The sequence below is a fragment of the Chiloscyllium plagiosum genome, unplaced genomic scaffold (assembly GCF_037043375.1).
Source record: "Chiloscyllium plagiosum isolate Xiang-an unplaced genomic scaffold, Cpla_swu_hap1 HiC_scaffold_11, whole genome shotgun sequence".
NCBI classification, from domain to species: Eukaryota; Metazoa; Chordata; class Chondrichthyes; order Orectolobiformes; family Hemiscylliidae; genus Chiloscyllium; species Chiloscyllium plagiosum.
The window spans coordinates 23,157,771-23,175,657 of NW_028270149.1; the positions used below are offsets into that span (position 1 = coordinate 23,157,771).

General features: G+C 44.7%; 1 protein-coding gene across 4 annotated transcripts in view; it reads right to left on the minus strand.

Annotated features, from left to right (window-relative positions):
- The window catches only part of col4a6 (collagen, type IV, alpha 6), a 423,829-nt gene that overhangs the window by 144,469 nt on the left and 261,473 nt on the right, over positions 1-17,887 (minus strand). For all 4 annotated transcript variants that reach the window (XM_043705027.2, XM_087991898.1, XM_087991899.1 and 1 more), the window contains exons 7-12: positions 16,865-16,981; positions 12,853-12,921; positions 8,825-8,860; positions 7,778-7,840; positions 6,249-6,284; positions 3,806-3,847 (exon numbers count right to left, since the gene is read on the minus strand). In XM_043705027.2, coding sequence (XP_043560962.2) covers positions 3,806-3,847; positions 6,249-6,284; positions 7,778-7,840; positions 8,825-8,860; positions 12,853-12,921; positions 16,865-16,981 — 363 coding nt within the window. The remainder of the gene's footprint in view (positions 1-3,805; positions 3,848-6,248; positions 6,285-7,777; positions 7,841-8,824; positions 8,861-12,852; positions 12,922-16,864; positions 16,982-17,887) is intronic.

The following is a 17,887-nucleotide window of genomic DNA, read 5'->3' on the forward strand; positions in this document are numbered from 1 at the left end:
TCATCTGCATTTTCAGTACTTTTTAATTCCGCCTTTCTGTTAGAGTTGACTGATACAGCCTACCTTTGTTGCTCAGTATTTTGATTTGATCTCGGTCTGCTCTTTGACACTTCCATGTTGCAGCCAACCCCACTCTTTTTTTTAAAATGATCACCTTGTTTAAAAAATGATCAGGATAAATTAAATTGTGATTTCTACAACTTTAGGAGCAGGACGTCAGGTGAAATGAAATTGTTCCTGTTAGAGTTAATGGGTGTTTAAAAAAACTGCCAGTCAAGGCAGTAGTAACATTTGGATCCTGTAATTGGCACTGCTGAGCTAGGATACCACCAGCTCCACGCGTCTCTGATTGGAGATTTGCAACGCTGCAATTAAAGATATCATAAAGTTCACTCTGGGTTAATAAGATATAAGAATCTAGTCCATGTAATGCACAAAAATTGAATGAACTCAGACTGAAATTATTGTTAAAGTGTTTAATATTCCCAAAAGTGAAGGAGGCAGCAGTGGTTTAGAAAAAGGCCAGTTTGAAGATTTAAATCATTGGGGATTGAGTGGAGCAGTATTTGTTTCACTTTCAGGGTTAGAGTTGATGCCAGCCCATGTGATGCTGGGTACATCTCCTTTGTTTATAGGTTCTGAAGGTACTTTGAGAAATAAGTTTCCATGAATCAGTTTCAAGTGATCACGTTACAAAACCAACCCTGGTCTGGCTCCAGTTGAACACAACCCTAATGGATATTTTTAATTAACTCACTTAGGTTCACTGTAACAGGTAGGACTTGAACCCAGGCCTTCTGGCCCTGGGACATGACCACTCTGCCGCACTAAGCTTAGCAAAGCTGATGGGGGAAGTCTGGGCCAAGTCTCAATGGTACAGTAAAGGGATCTTCCTTTGATGTTACTGTCAAATTGTAACTAAGAGAGTTCTACTTTCTGTCCAAACATGTTGTACCTTACAGATGATCACACAATTCAGGCAGTGGGTGACTGCAATGGAGAAGTATTCCACTTCATAACCTCAGCATCTCTATTATTTTACTGACCAGAATTTCCATCATATCCTTCTTAAAATAATTTTGTTTTCTTTGATTAATTACTTTCAAATAATCTCTGGTCAAATAAAACAAGGGGATAAAGACGGGTGTGGGGTGTAATGATGGCAGCAAGAGGCACAACATCTGCCATTACAGCTGATGCTCCCCTCCCCTCTCCCTCAAATGATCTCCCACATTCCACTCCCAGCCCCGCACAGACTCAATCTCCCACATGCTCCTCCCCACTCCCACTACTTACCTGATCTCTGACACTTCCCTCCCAACATCCCCGACTGACCCGACTTCCAACACTGCAACCCCTAACATCCCCACTGACCCAACATCCTTCACTTCCCTCTCCTCACTGGCTCAACATCCTACACTTCCCTCCTCTCACTGACCCAACATCTTACACTTCCCTCCTCTCACTGACCTGATCTCCCACATTCCACTCCCAGCCCCCCACAGACTCAATCTCTCACATGCTCCTCCCCACTCCCACTACTTACCTGATCTCTGACACTTCTCTCCCAACATCCCCGACTGATCCGACTTCCAACACTGCAACCCCTAACATCCCCACTGACCCAACATCCTACACTTCCCTCTCCTCACTGGCTCAACAACCTACACTTCCCTCCTCTCACTGACCCAATATCCTACACTTCCCTCCCCTCACTGACTCAACATCCTACACTTCCCTCTCCCCAATGACCGAACATCCTACACTTCCCTCTCCCCACTGACCCAACATCCTACACTTCCCTCCCCTCACTGACCCAATATCCTACACTTCCCTCCTCTCACTGACCCAACATCCTACATTTCCCTCCTCTCACTTACCCAACATCCTACACTTCCCTCCCCTCACTGACCCAATATCGTCCACTTGCCTCCCCTCACTGACCCAATATCCTACACTTCCCTCCTCTCACTGACCCAACATCCTACACTTCCCTCCTCTCACTGACCCAATATCCTCCACTTGCCTCCCCTCATTGACCCAATATCCTACACTTCTCTCTCCCCACTGACCCAACATCCTACACTTCCATCTCCCCACTGACCCAACATCCTACACTTCCCTCCTCTCACTAACCCAACATCCTATACTTCCCTCTCCCCACTGACCCAACATCCTACACTTCCCTCCTCTCACTGACCCACCATCCTACACTCCCCTCTCCCTACTGACCCAACATCCTAGACTTCCCTCCTCTCACTGACCCAATATCCTACAATTCCCTCCCCTCACTGACCCACCATCCTACACTTCCCTCTCCCCACTGACCCAACATCTTACACTTCCCTCTCCTCACTGACCCAACATCCTACACTTCCCTCCTCTCACTGACCCAACATCCTACACTTCCCTCCCCTCACTGACCCAATATCCTATACTTCCCTCCTCTCACTGACCCAACATCCTACACTTCCCTCCTCTCACTGACCCAACATCCTACACTTCCCTCCCCTCACTGACCCAACATCCTACACTTCCCTCTCTTTCCTATCAGAGAGAAGAACTAAAACAGGGAGTGCATGTGGAATTGAGTGAAACAGCATGTTGATCAGGAAAGAGATGAGAGATTAAAGTGGATGAATGTTTCATTATAGTGCTTCACACAGTTTGAAAATGTAAATAAAATACTGTCTTGGTTTAAACAGAAGAACAAAACACAAATCTAAAGAGGATTGTGGAAACCCTAGTCAGAGCTCCTGTACTTGGTGTAGCTTTCACATTACCTTCAGATAAACATTGTCATCATGTAAGCATACCGAGGGGATTGAATGATTCTGGACATTAGTTTCAATTTAGGACATTGGTTAAGCCACTTTTGGAGGATTGCGTGCAATTCTGGTCTCCCTTCTATAGGAAGGATGTTGTGAAACTTGAAAGGGTTCTGAAAAGACTGACAACGATGTTGCCAGGGTTAAAGGGTTTGAGCTATAGAGAGAGGCTGCATAGGCTGGGGCTGTTTTTTTTGGAGCATCAGCGGCTGAGGAATGACCTTATAGAGGTTTATAAAATCATGAGGGGCATGGGTAGGGTAAATAGATATTTTTCAGAACTAGAGGGTTAGGGTGAAGAGGCAAGATTTAAAAGTGGCCTAAGGGGCAGCTTTTTTCACACAGAGGATGGTGCATGTGTGGAATGAGCTGCCACAGGAAGTTGTGGAGGCTGGTACAATTACAGCATCTAAAAGGCATCTGGATGGGTATATGAATAGGAAGGGTTTAGGGGGATATGGGCCAAGTGTTGGCAAATGGGATGGGACTAATTTAGGATATCTGGTTGGCATGGATGCGCTGGACTGAAGGGTCTTTTTCCATGCTGTACATGTCTGTGACTCTGAAACACTAACTTAATTTATTAATCTAAATTATCAGGCAATATCATGGCAGCTGGTTTTAATGTCTTCAGATTCTGAGGTCGCACTCACAAGATTACGAAGACAGCTAACAAAGTTTATATTCACTGTTGATTCTGAATCGGGAATAAATTCAGATGAACAGAGAGGTTACTGGGATTGCTTTTATAAAAAAAAAGGGCTCGCCCACACACCCTTCTGCATTTCAAGAGCTAGCCCTGCATAAATGGACTATTGTTAACTGATTCCAGCGTTGAAAAACACATACTGAAAATGCAGATGTTTTTGTTCTAGATATTATAAAAGTATTTAACTAATACATTTATAATGTAGTGTCATAAAACTAGCAAATTACAAATAGCCCAGCAACAGCTTTCGCTCTTGCCACACACTTACCTTTCCTCCTTTCTGTCCTTGGAATCCCAACCCCATGTTACCCTGAAATACAAATATTTCTCGAAATTAGAAAGATTGTCTTTTAAAGGCTGTCACCTTAAGAAAGGGTGAAGTTGGCCTTTGTGTCATCATCTGTGCGTTCATTCTTTGTTGTTCAATCAGTTAGCACACTATAAGTCCCTCACCGTGGCTACGCTGTACCATATTGCTCAACATTGTCGAGCACGGTCATTCTGATATTCAGAGAAAAATGCAGAACAATACTGCCATTTGACCTATCATTCCAATGTTGACTCTTTGAGACTGGTATAAGTTCAATTTCCTGCTCGTTCCCTGTAACACTGCAAATTTTTCCACAGGTCTGTGTCTAATCCTTTTCTTGAAAGTTATTATTATAATTTTTCTACCATCCTTTCAGGCAATGCATTCCCAATCATAGCAACTCACTGCATAAAAATATGGACTCTTCATCTCCCCTCGGTGCCTTGGTCAACTGTCTTAAATCTGTGCCTCTGTTTACTGTCCCTCCTGCTAACAAAGGCACTTGTGGTGCCAAAATGGTCTGCAAATTTGAATTTACAAGTTGGACAAAATGCTCAGAATCCTTACAGTTTGGACGTCAGCTACTTGACCCATCAGGTCCACACCACGCCTCTGAAGAGCATCCAACCCAGACCCACCCCTCTATCCTATCCCTGAAACTCCGCATTTCCCATGGTTATCCCACCTAGCCCGCACATCCCTGAATACTATGGGCAATTTAGCATAGCTAATCCACCTGACCTGCACATCATTCGTCTGTGGCAGGAAATCGGAGCAGCCGGAGGAAACCCGCACAGACACGGGGAGAATATGTAAATTCCACCTAGACAGTCACCCGAGGCTAGAATCAAACCCAGGTCCCTGGTGCTGTGAGGCAGCAGTGCTAACCACTGAGACACCATGCCGCCCCAATTTGAGAAGTGACCTCTGATTTATAAAGATTTAACACAAATTCTTTGCTTTTGTACATTATGCCTCTATTTATAAAACAACCCTTATAGCGTGTTCTGGTTGATTCAGAAGATTTTTTTTAGATTAGATTAGATTCGATTCCCTACAGTGCGGAAACAGGCCCTTCAGCCCGACAAGTCCACACCGACCCTCCGAAGAGTAATCCACCCAGACCCATTTCCTTCGGACTAATGCACTTAACACTATGGGCAATTGAGAATGATTCAAACCTTCAGGATTCGCTGTGTGTGTGCCCACTTTTCAAATTGTACCATTTACTTTTTACATTAGATTACCTACAGTATGGAAACAGGCCATTTGGTCCAATAAATCCACACTGACCTTCTGAAGACCCATTCCCTATATGTACCCCTGACTACTGCACCTAACCTATGGGCAATTTAGCATGGCCAATTCACCTAACCTGCACATCTTTGGATTATGTACCTATGTCTGTGTCTGTGTGAGACTGTATGTGAATGTTTATGTGTGTGTTGCTCCATCTATGACTGTGTATGTGTATGACTGTCTCTGTGTGCATTTGTGTGTATGACTCTGTGTGTGTGTGTATGATTGTTTCTGTGTGTCTATATGACTGTGTGTATGTATGCCTCTGTGAATCTGACTGTGAGTATGACTGTGTCTGTGTATACGACTCTGTGTGTGTGTGTGTGTGAGAGAGAGTGTCTGTGTGTGTGTATGACTGTGTGTGTGCATGTATGATTTTGTCAGTGTGTGTGTTTGACTGCGTGTGGTTTATATCACCATGTTCATATTTCCATAGCAGTTGGTGATGAGTAGGAAATCAACTGTAAGTAAGACAGAAACACAAAGGGGTGAGTGGAGGAGGCTGCAAATGGGATTGAGAAAACAACCAACTCCTGTTTTCTGCATCATAGCCAATTTGAGGTGACTTCAAACAATGATAGCAACAGGCAGAGGCACCCGCCACATCTATAGCACACAACCCCAGATATAAAGTCGAGTGGCACCTGTCAATGGTCAGCCAGTGTAAAACCCAGACTCTCAGGCACAAACCCAAACAAATGGCCATCTTGAGCCAGCTACTGTGAATTCTTATGTTCAGTCTTGTAAGGGGCGGGCATCTCGCCTTATAAAATTGATTACAGAGAGCGGGTTTGGGGGAAGCCAGAGACAGGAATTTTCTATTTTGGGATTTCCCACATTGCAAGCTCAACTGGGGTCTGGTGTAACATTCCAGGGCGATGGCAATGAGATGAGGTTTGGTGGTCTACACAAGGTGGTGATAGGTCTCACGCAAGGAGCTAAGGAAGGTCAAGTCCAGTGAGAAGGACAGAGGGATTCCCTGAAATGTATCAGCTGTATCGCTATGATAGAGTCTTGGGTTGAAACATGGTGCTGTGTGGATTATATTCCCTCTAAAATAGTCTGGAATGAACAGTCACAATTAACATGAAGCACTACTTACTTTCAACCCTGGAAGGCCTGGGGGACCAGGTCGGCCCTGAGGAAAGAGAGATCAAAAGATTAATTGCTTTTTTTGCAAAATAACCCAGAAAAGGACTAGCCACTTATAACACCCATTGGCAAACCACTGAGCGTTTAATTTTAAGACCAAGATTTCTGGGTAAAGATTTGATTCTAAATCAATACATTACAATCACTGTCAAAAAAACTTGCCCATTGACACTCAACTCAACCAAGAGAACCTTCTGTCCATACACACATGATTATCACTGGGCTCTGCAAAATCATCTGATGAAATAACACAGGCTGACTTCCTCTTCAAGAGGTGTTCAGGTCAGTTATAACCCCCTGTCACTGCCGCCTTTGATCAGAGCAGGGAGCCAGTCCAGAATTCTTGGTTCCTCTGCTACAGGGATATGGTCTGAGATATTCTATGATGTTGAATGGTCTGCACGAGCCCAGCAAGAGCAGGATTAATATTAGTGTAACCCAGCTCACAGAGATCCAGGGTTGATCCTGGGATCATCCTGCTCAACTGCTGGTGCTGCTTTGACAATTACGTCGCAAAATTGTGACCGTTTAGGCGAGCACGAGCAAGCTTTTAAAGAACTGCTCAGATCAGGGCAACTGGTAACACATCTGGCACAGGCTAATGACCTGCTAACTAATCACTGGGGCCTGATTGACGATTCCTGAACACTTAATGCCTGGATCTGCCCCATCAATAGTTTAAATACTTGAGTCTGATTCTGTTAACTGTGATGTGTAGGTAATTACTTACATATAAAGATTTACAAGGATGTTGCCAGGGTTGGAGGATTTCAGCTATAGGAAGAAGTTGAAAAGAGTGGGGCTGTTTTCCCTGGAGCGTCGGAGGATGAGGTTTATAAAATCATGATGGGCATGCATAGAATAAATAGACAAAGTCACTTCCCTGGGGTCGGGGTGTCCAGAACTAGAGGGCACAGGTTTAAGGTGAGAGGGGAAAGAGACCTGAGGGGCAACTTTTTCACACAGAGGGTGGTACGTGTATGGAATGAGCTGCCAGAGGAAGTGGGGAGGCTGGTACAATTGCAACATTTAAGAGGCATTTGGATGGGTATATGAATAGGAAGGATTTGGAGGGATATGGGCCGGGTGCTGGCAGGTGGGAGTAGATTGGGTTGGGATATCTGGTTGGATGGACGGGTTGGACCGAAGGGTCTGTTTCGTGCTGTACCTCTCTGTGACTCTATGACACTAGTTGCTTTATCAGAAAAACAGAGGAGTTTAAGCACTTAAAAACAGCACTTAACCAGAAGGACTGTGAAGTTGGACACTTTTTCTTTATTTCTTTGTTTTTCTGCCTTGATATTCTATGTTTTGGTTTATTTTTCTGTGCTTTAAGACGACGCCGAGAATGGCGACACGATACAACAACATTTCCCACTGTATTGTGGTACAAAATGCATGTGACAATAAAGAAATCAAATCAGTGACCACACAGGTAGGCGGAATGAGACACAAGGTGGTCCTCTCAGGGATACCTACTGGAAGACCCGGCTGTCCTCTGGGACCAACAGCACCATCTGATCCAAGAGAGCCCGCTGGACCCTGTAAGGCAAAAAGAGACAATTCATCCATGGACCAGATTAAATCTGAACAGGTAGGTCAGGCTGATAATTAGGGTTCAGCGGGCTTTCGGGCTGTCATTGAATATTTAAAGTCCAAAGATATGACACTCAGACACCAACTATCGAAGGATAAAACTTGCACACCTTTTCATATCCAGATGTTGTGCCCTTCAATTGAATTAACTTGACCATTTTCTCCAAATTTCTGGATTAGTGGTGCTGGAAGAGCACAGCAGTTCAGGCAGGGGAAACGTTTTCATGCAGAGGGTGGTACATGTGTAGAATGAGCTGCCAGAGGAAGTGGTGGAGGCTGGTACAATTGCAACATTTAAGAGACATTTGGATGGGTATATGAATAGGAAGGGTTTGGAAGGATATGGGCCGGGTGCTGGCAGGTGGAACTAGATTGGGTTGGGATATCTGGTCGGTATGGACGGGTTGGACAGAAGGGTCTGTTTCCATGCTGTACATCTCTACGACTATGACTCTATGAGAGATAAGTGTATCTGACTGGGCGACCTGGATATTTCCCCGTAATACTCTGTAATTCCAGCCTGGGGTGACTGTCAATGCTGAGTTTGCACATTCGCCCCACGTCTGCATGGGTTTTTTCTGGGGGCTCTGGTTTCCTCCCACAAGCAAAAGATGTGCAAGTTCGGTGGGTTGGCCATGCTAAATTGCCCATAGTGTTCAGGGATGCGTAGGTTAGGTGCCCCAGTCAGGGTAAATGTAGAGCAATAGGGTAGGAGAATGGGTCTGGGTGGGTTAGTCCTCAGAGGGCCAGTGTGAACTTGTTGGGCCAAAGGGCCTGTTTCCACACTGTAGGGATTCTATGATTCTAATCAAAGTTACTCCCACTGCTAGAAACTCAATGTGAAAACAAGGCGAGTGTGCAACATGAGTTAACAGAATAGCTTTTCTTTGTCAATCCCTCCACTTGAGATATTCCCACTGAGATACTCACAGGAACTCCGTCCAAACCTGGTAGGCCTGGCTCACCCTGTGGGAAAGTTGGGGAGAAAGATCAAATGAAAATGCACATCTCTATATTTGGCATGCAGGGTTAATCAACAAACAAAATGGGAGATGTTAGAAACATCGACAAGTGTTTTACAATCCTCATTAGCACCGATTAATTCTCCCAGGCTAACATTTACCCAACCCTTTGGCTGCCCGACTGTCTCTCTGTCTCTCTCTGTGCTTCATCTCCACCTACCATTTCCTCCTTCCCCCTCCCCCAAACCTATCTCTACCATATACAACAACTTTTTCCCAGCTACAATCCTCACTGCAGAAGGGTCACTGGACCTGAAACATTAACTCGGATTTCTCTCCACAGATGCCACCAGACCTGCTGAGTTTTTCCAGCAATGTTTGCTTTTGTTGCTGGTTAAATGGTAAAGAAGTGAATAGATGGGATGGGGTAAAAGTTGTCACAGGGCGAAAATGAGGACTGCAGATGCTGGAGATCAGAGTCAAGATTAGAGTGGTGCTGGAAAAGCACAGCACGTCAGGCAGCATCCGAGGAGCAGGAAAATTGACATTTCTGGCAAAAGCCCTTCATCAAGAATGAAGAAACAGAGGTTTCTCTGTCTGTGCTGTTTGGATGAAGAAGGGCAGGATTACCCATAAGGCAAGGCATGCCATAAGATGGCGCTCTGGCTCTTACCCAGCAGCCTGCCTTAGCTGCAGGTAACTGTTGACCAGAAATGAAAACAGGACGCATTGGAAGTACTCAGCAGGTCTTGCAGTGTCTGTGGAGAGAGAAACAGAGTTCTTGGGCAGAATCATGTTGAGGTGTACCAAGTGTCATCGGCCAAATGGAGATCGGTGCGACCTCGTGCCAGGAAGGCCTGATGAACCACATGCCAATCAGGCAGAAACAAGGCCGACTGTGGGTCTCCAGCTTGAATCAAGATCCTGGGGAAGGAAGTACCAGTCAGTGGAGAGCTGCCAGCCAATCTGAAGTTCGTGGGTCTTGCACCCATAGAGGATACTGAAAGAAGAACGTCCACTCAGTTTCAGGATTGAAGCGGATCCAGATTAAAGGTAATTGGATGTGGGAGGAGAGGGAGAGGTTTCACAGGTCGGGGTGAGGGGGGTGCATAGAAGCAAGGAATTTGCTTCCAGCAGGCAAGCCCGACTCAATGCCCAGTTCCTCAATAAGGTGCTGATTGTCTTGATCAACCCTCACCCGCTGAGGGGACAATCTTCCCACAGGGCTGCAGTTATCAGGGTGTGAGGAGATGGCAAAAGGCTAACCCATAATTAGCTCAAGGGTGTGGCCCAACCACCTGATGCTTGGAGGAAGAATGCCTCATCTTCCACCTCGGGACCCTCCAACTCCATGGCATCAATGTGCCATCACCACTCCCTAACCACCTGACGCCTGGAGGAAGAACGCCTTATCTTCCGCCTCAGGATACTCCAACCCCACAGCATCAATTTGGATTTCACCAGTTTCCTCATTTCCCCTCCCCCCACCTTACCCCAGTCCCAACCTTCCAACTTGGCACCATCCTCCTGGCCTGTCCATCTTCCTTCCCACCTATCCAATCAACCCTCCCTTCTGACCTATCACCATTACCCCCAACTCCATCTACCTTTTGCACCCTCAGCTACCTTTCCCCCCCAGCCCCAAACCCTCCCATTTACCTCACCACTCCCTCACCTGATGAAGGGCTTTTGTCTGAAACGTCAATTCTCCTGCTCCTTGGATGCTGCCTGACCTGCTGTGCTTTGCCAGCACCACACTCTCGACTCTGATCTCCAGCATCTGCAGTCCTCCCTTTCAAATAATTAGCTCAATCTGAGCAATGGCAGACTGAGGTTCTGAACGGGCAGTTAAAAGGTTAGTGGAGCAGGGGAGGTGATCATGGACTTCAAAACCCAGAACTTAACCACGGTGGAGGTGGGAAGGGAGCAGCCTTTGTGTATTCCTCCACCCAGCAAACTCCTGCCTCTAACCCAAATATTACAGCGAGCAGAAGATTCCTTCTAACACTTCAGCTTTGGTGACCTTTCAGTAGAACGTGGAAAGGTTAGACGTGTAATAGATTTTAAGCAGCATTAGGCAGTAGCTGGAAAAAGAGCAAATGGGAAGGCTGGCACTGGTGTGGGAGACCGTAGGGATTCAACACCAACAAGGAGTGGAAATGGAACAGGTAAAGAATACGTTTAAAAATATGCCTTCAGCAGGTGTAAATAGTAGAATGATGAACAACTGCAGGCTGAAAAACAATATTAAAACAAGATAAAATCTACAGTAAAATCAAAACTTGTAAAGCGAAAGGAGCAAAGTAGGGTAAGAGGTTACAATATAGACATTTTAGCTCAATCCTGAGTCCAGAAGGGTGTAAGTGCTGAATTGAAAGATGAAGTTCTATTCTGAAGAAGGGTCACTGGACTTGAAATGTTTCTCTTTCCACAGATGCTGCCAGACCTGCTGCGTTTCGCCAGCAACTTCTGTTTGAGATCAGCAGCACCCACAATCCTTTGTGTTGTTATCCTGTTCTTGGGCTTGTGTTGAGCTTCTTGGGGAGAGTGAGGCAGATCAAGGACAGAGAGGACAGCATGAGAACAAGGAGAGAGAATTAAAATCACACAATATCCAAAGATCAGGGTCAATGCTTGTGGAGAGAGATCACTGGGGTCGGCGTTCAGTCTCCCTGACATACAGCAGAGAGCAGAGAATACAACGTGTCAAGAGAATTCCATCCAAAAGGAATGTTTGGGTTTAGCTGGTGAGAAAGGAAGCAGTAAAATGACAAGTTTTGCTTCTCCTGCATTTGTATGGAAAGTTGCCACAAGAAGGTGACTAAGGAGTGGACTAGGCCAGAAGATGGGAACAGTCCCAACCAAATGCTGAGAGGGAGGGGGCAAGTGTTTGCTGGTGGCAACACATGGAGAAATTGGTCTGTTGAACAGAGAGTGCTGGGGGGGGGGGGGGGGGGTGCGGGGGGATGTGGGAGATGAGGAATAGGGGAACCTTTCCTTGTTTCCAGGAGGAAAAAGAAGTGAGTAGAAGTCTGGAAAATAGGATGGACATGGTTGCGAGTTCTGTCAACAACAATGGTGGAAATATTTGACCGACATGGAGATCGTGAGGACTGCAGGTACTGGAAAGTCAGAGACGATAAAGTGTGGAGTTGGAGAAAACAACCCACAGCAGGTCAGGCAGCATCAGAGGCGCAGGACAAGTTGATGTTTCAGGCAGGAACCTTTCAACAGGAAGGATGAAATGTTTGAAGAGGCAAACGGAGACATATCCAAAGGGTTTGTATTGAAAGTCGCATCATCAGAAATCGGTTGAAAATAGTTTCCTGTTTCTTTCTCCACAAATACTGTCAGGCTCAAACAGCATTTCCATCTTTCGCTGTTTTGATTTCAGTTCTTCAGCATTCACAGAAACTCGCTTTTGTGAGAGTTGACTTGACCCAAATTCACAGTTGTGACACTCCAATAATGCACAGAAGGTTGTGACAACAAGGTCAATGATTGGTGGGTATGACAGCTTGTTGAACATTATTCTGCATGGAATGATATGTGAGAGTGGAACTAGGAATACTCTGAGAGCTCACACTGCTGTTTGTGAAATCTTGCTGTGCACATATTGGCTACACTCTTGCACTGAGAAAGGGAGGAATGCAGATGCTTGCAATGTGACTTCACTTCAAAGTGTTTCATTGGCTGGAAAAGCTTTGGGATGTGCCAAAGTTGTGACAGGTGCTATGCAAACACAACTTTTGTTTCCTGTGAGAATATGCTGCAAGTTCTTAATACAATTGTACAATATCCCACCATTTATTGGAGTAGCAATGTCTGATATAATTGCAAAGCTCGCCATCATGTGGACATAGTAAGTAACAGCAATTTTGGGATGTGGGCTCAAACTTGAACTTGCAGCTCCTTCTCCTAGTTCAACTTCCTAGTGCTAATATTTCCCACTCCTCTTCGAAAAACTGAATCAGAATAGCAATATGACATACTCACCCTGAGTTCATCACGGTTGCCTGAGATTTGGATTGGCTCTCCTTTGGCTCCTTTGAGACCCGTTTCACCCTGGAGTAAGCAAGATCGAAATTAATAGTTAACTAGTCTCTTCATGGGTATTTAGTAGCATGGAGAGTAATCTGTAGAATGGCTACATATTCTGTGAAGTTACCTCAAAGAGGGAACTAACCTCAGACTCCAATACTAATAAATAAATGTTATAATAATAGACAATAGACAATAGGTGCAGGAGTAGGTCATTCTGCCCTTCGAGCCTGCACCACCATTCATTATGATCATGGCTGATCATCCTCAATCAGTATCCTGTTCCTGCCTTATCTCCATAACCCTTGATTCCACTATCCTTGAGAGCTCTATCCAACTCTTTTTTAAACGAATCCAGAGACTGGGCCTCCACTGCACTCTGGGGCAGAGCATTCCACACAGCCACCACTCTCTGGGTGAAGGGGTTTCTCCTCATCTCTGTCCTAAATGGTCTACCCCGTATTTTTAAGCTGTGTCCTCTGGTTCGGGACTCACCCATCAGCGGAAACATGTTTCCTGCCTCCAGAGTGTCCAATCCTTTAATAATCTTATACGTCTCAATCAGATCCGCTCTCAGTCTTCTAAACTCAAGAGTATACAAGCCCAGTCGCTCCAATCTTTCAGCGTAAGGTAGTCCCGCCATTCCAGGAATTGACCTCGTGAACCTACGCTGCACTCCCTCAATAGCCAGAATGTCTTTCTTCAAATTTGGAGACCAGAACTGCACACAATATTCCAGGTGCGGTCTCACCAGGGCCCTATACAGCTGCAGAAGACCTCTTTGCTTCTATACTCAATCCCTCTTGTTATGAAGGTTAGCATGCTATTAGCTTTCTTCACTACCTGCTGTACCTGCATGCTTGCCTTCATTGACTGGTGTACAAGAACACCCAGATCTCTTTGTACTGCCCCTTTACCTAACTTGACTCCATTTAGGTAGTAATCTGCCTTCCTGTTCTTGCCACCAAATTGTATAACCATACATTTATCCACATTAAACTGCATCTGCCATGCATCTGACCACTCACCTAACCTGTCTAGGTCACCCTGTAATCTCCTAACATCCTCCTCACATTTCACCCTGCCACCCAGCTTTGTATCATCAGCAAATTTGCTAATGTTACTATTAATACCCTCTTCCATATCATTAGTATATATTGTAAAAAGCTGCGGTCCCAGCACTGATCCCTGCGGTACCCCACTGGTCACCACCTGCCATTCCGAAAGGGAGCCATTTATCACTACTCTTTGTTCCTATCAGCCAACCAATTTTCAATCCAAAGTCAGTACTTTGCCCCCAATACCATGTGCCCTAATTTTGCTCACTAACTTCCTATGTGGGACTTTATCAAAGGCTTTCTGAAAGTCCAGCAACACTACATCCGCTGGATCTCCCTTGTCCATTTTCAGAGTTACATCCTCAAAAGATTCCAGAAGATTAGTCAAGCATGATTTCCCCTTCATAAATCCATGCTGACTCTGACCTATCCTGTTACTGCTATCCAGATGTGTCATAATTTCATCCTTTATAATTGACTCCAGCATCTTTCCCACCACTGAGGTCAGACTAACTGGTCTATAATTTCCTGCTTTCTCTCTCGCTCCTTTCTTAAAAAGTGGTACAACATTAGCCACCCTCCAATCCGCAGGAAACTGATCCTGAATCTATTGAACTCTGGAAAATAATCACCAATGCATCCACGATTTCTCGAGCCACCTCCTTCAGTACCCTGGGATGTAGACCATCAGGCCCCGGGGACTTATCAACCTTCAGACCTAACAGTCTCTCCAATACCAATTCCTGGCAAATATAAATTCCCTTCAATTCAGGTCCTTCAGCCACTATTACCTCAGGGAGATTGCTTGTGTCTTCCCCAGTGAACACAGATCTGAAGTACCAATTCAACTCTTCTGCCATTTCTTTGTTCCCCGTAATATATTCCACTGTTTCTGTCTTCAAGGGCCCAATTTTAGTCTTAACCATTTTTTTCCCTTTCACATACCTAAAAAAGCTTTTACTATTCTCCTTTATATTTTTGGCCAGTTTACCTTCGTACCTCATTTATTCTCTGCGTATTTCCTTTTTAGTAATCCTCTCTTGTTCTTTAAAAGCTTCCCAGTCCTCCGTTTTCCCACATATCTTTGCTATGTTATACTTTTTCTCTTTTGACTTTATATGTTTCTTAACTTCCCTCGTCAGCCACGGCCACCCATGCCTCCTGATAGGATCTTTCTTCCTTTTTGGAATGAACTGTTCCTGCATCTTCTGCATTATATACAGAAATATCCGCCATTGTTCCTCCACAGTCATCCCTGCTAAGGTATTGCACCATTGAACTCTGGCCAGCTCCTCCCTCATAGCTCCATAGTTCCCTTTATTCAACTGAAATACTGTCACTACCGATTGTACCCTCTCCCTCTCAAATTGCAGATTGAAGCTTATTGTATTATGGTCACTACTTCCCAATGGCTCCTTCACTTCAAGGTCCCTGACCAATTCTGGTTCGTTGCACAATACCAGATCCAGAATTGCATTCTCCCTGGTCGGCTCCAGCACCAGCTGTTCTAAGAATCCATCTCGGAGGCATTCCACAAAGTCTCTTTCTTGAGGTCCAATACCATCCTGATTCTCCCAGTCTACCTGCATGTTGGAATCCCCCATGACAACTGTAGTAACATCTTTGCGACAGGCCAATTTCAGCTCCTTATTCAACTTACACCCTACATCCCTACTACTGTCTGGGGGCCTGTAGATAACTCCCAAGAGGGTCTTTCTACCCTTAGAATTTCTCAGCTCTATCCATACTGACTCTACATCCCCAGATAATAGGTCCCCCCGCGCTAGGGACTGAATATCATCCCTTACCAACAGGGCCACCCCACCCCCTCTGCCCATCAGTCTGTCCTTACGATAGCACGTGTAGCCTTGAATATTCATTTCCCAGGCCCTGTCCACTTGAAACCACCCACAATATCGTAGCTGCCAATTTCCAAAAGAGCCTCAAGCGCATCCATCTTATTTCTAATACTTTGTGCATTCATATATAGTATTTTTAATTTGTTACTGCCCTCACCCTTCCCATCAACCCCTATTTCACTCAACCTTACAGCATAATCCTTTTTTGAGTTTTCTGCCTCATTGATACTGTTGTCTTTCTTGACTACCCTTGTTCTTACTTTCCCTTCAATTTCCTTCTTAAACTTCCAGTTTGTCCCCTCCCATTATATTAAAAAACAATATTTTTAAGTTTGTGTTATTTTTTAAGACAAGAAAAGTAAAGGAGTATTGATTTAAACATTCAGTTCCTGTCTCATGACACAATGACATTCTATTCCTTTTGAACGTGAATAAGTTTGAACTGAGCTACAATTTTCTCTATGATGACAGTCTAATAAATGGATCCTTATTTACTTTATGTGGGGAAACAAATTTGCCACCAGTTGATTGATAGTGGAATCACCGATTGACCTCTGCGTGATATGTGCCTCAGCTGGTAGCACCATTAGCCTCTAACTCAAAAGTTATGGGTCCAAGTTCCCCACTTTAACTACTTGAGTACAAAAATCGAGGCTGACAATCCAGAGTGGAAATGAGGGAGCTTTTGTTGGAGTTGGCATCCTTTTGGGGAGATGTTAAACTGAGATGTTACAGTGTTGTTTTTGTCCACTGTTATAAAGATCAACAAGGGAGGTTTCCCTGGTGACCTTGACAATATTGATCGTGTATCAGATCTGTTGGATCACTGGCACATTGTTTGTGGGAGTTTGCTGTTTGCAAATAAGTTTCCAATATTAAACAGCTGATTACACTTCAAAACATACTTCACTGGTGTGAAACAATTTGATATGGCCAGTTATTGTGAAAGCGCTATATCAATGCAAACCTTTCTGGCTTCTATTCAAACTAGCCAAAACAAATTCGATTTTTAAAACCCCCAACAAATCCCGAATTGCGTTCTCTGCTTACCGGGAATCCTGGAGATCCAGGAAAACCTGCACTGCCAGGAAAACCTGGAGATCCGATGGTACCATTGCACCCATCCAGACCTGGGCGTCCTCTAGGACCTTGCTGACCTGGGTGACCCTTTGAAACAAGAACAGTTTGTCAGGAATGAAATTTAGAGGAAAAATCTTTAATTTTTTTGTATGTTCATCTGTGTCATGGATTTGTCACTTTCCTGTTAATACAGCTGTACAGGACATTGGTCAGGCCATAGTTGGAATACTGCGCACAACTCTGCTTGCTCTCCAAGAGGAAGGATGTTATAAAACTGAAAAGGATGTAAAAAAGATTGACCAAGATGTTGTTAGGAATAGAAGGTTTGAGTTATAAGGAGAGATTGGGTAAACTGAGACTTTTTTCCTTGGAGTGTAGGAGGCTGAGGTGCAACTTTACAGAAGATTATAAAATCATTGGGGCTCAGATAGAGTGAATAGCAAAGGTCTTTTCTCAAGGATAGGGGAGTCCAAAACTAGAGGGCTTGATTAGGTTTAAGGTGAGAGCGAAAAGATTTAAAAGCAACCTAAGGGGTAGTTTTTTCACATAGAGGTTGGTGTGTGTATGGAACAAGCTGCCAGAGGAAGTAGTTGAGGCGGGTACAATTACAACATGGAAAGGAACGGTCGAGAGGGATGTGGGCCAAATGCAGACCAATGGGATCAGTTCAGGTTAGAAAACCTGGTCAGCATGGACACATTGAGCTGAAGGGCCTGTTTCAAAGAACATAGAACATAGAACAATACAGCGCAGAACAGGCCCTTCGGCCCTCGATGTTGCACCCACCTGTGAACTATTCTCAGCTCGTTCCCCTACACTATCCCAAAATCATCCATGTGCTTATCTAAGGATTGTTTAAATCTCCCTAATGTGGCTGAGTTGACTACATTAGCAGGTGGGGGCATTCCACACCCTTACCACTCTCTCTTTCCGTTCTGTATGACTTTCTGACTCTATTTATGAACAGCTTGAAAGTTTGGAACAATAAGGTCC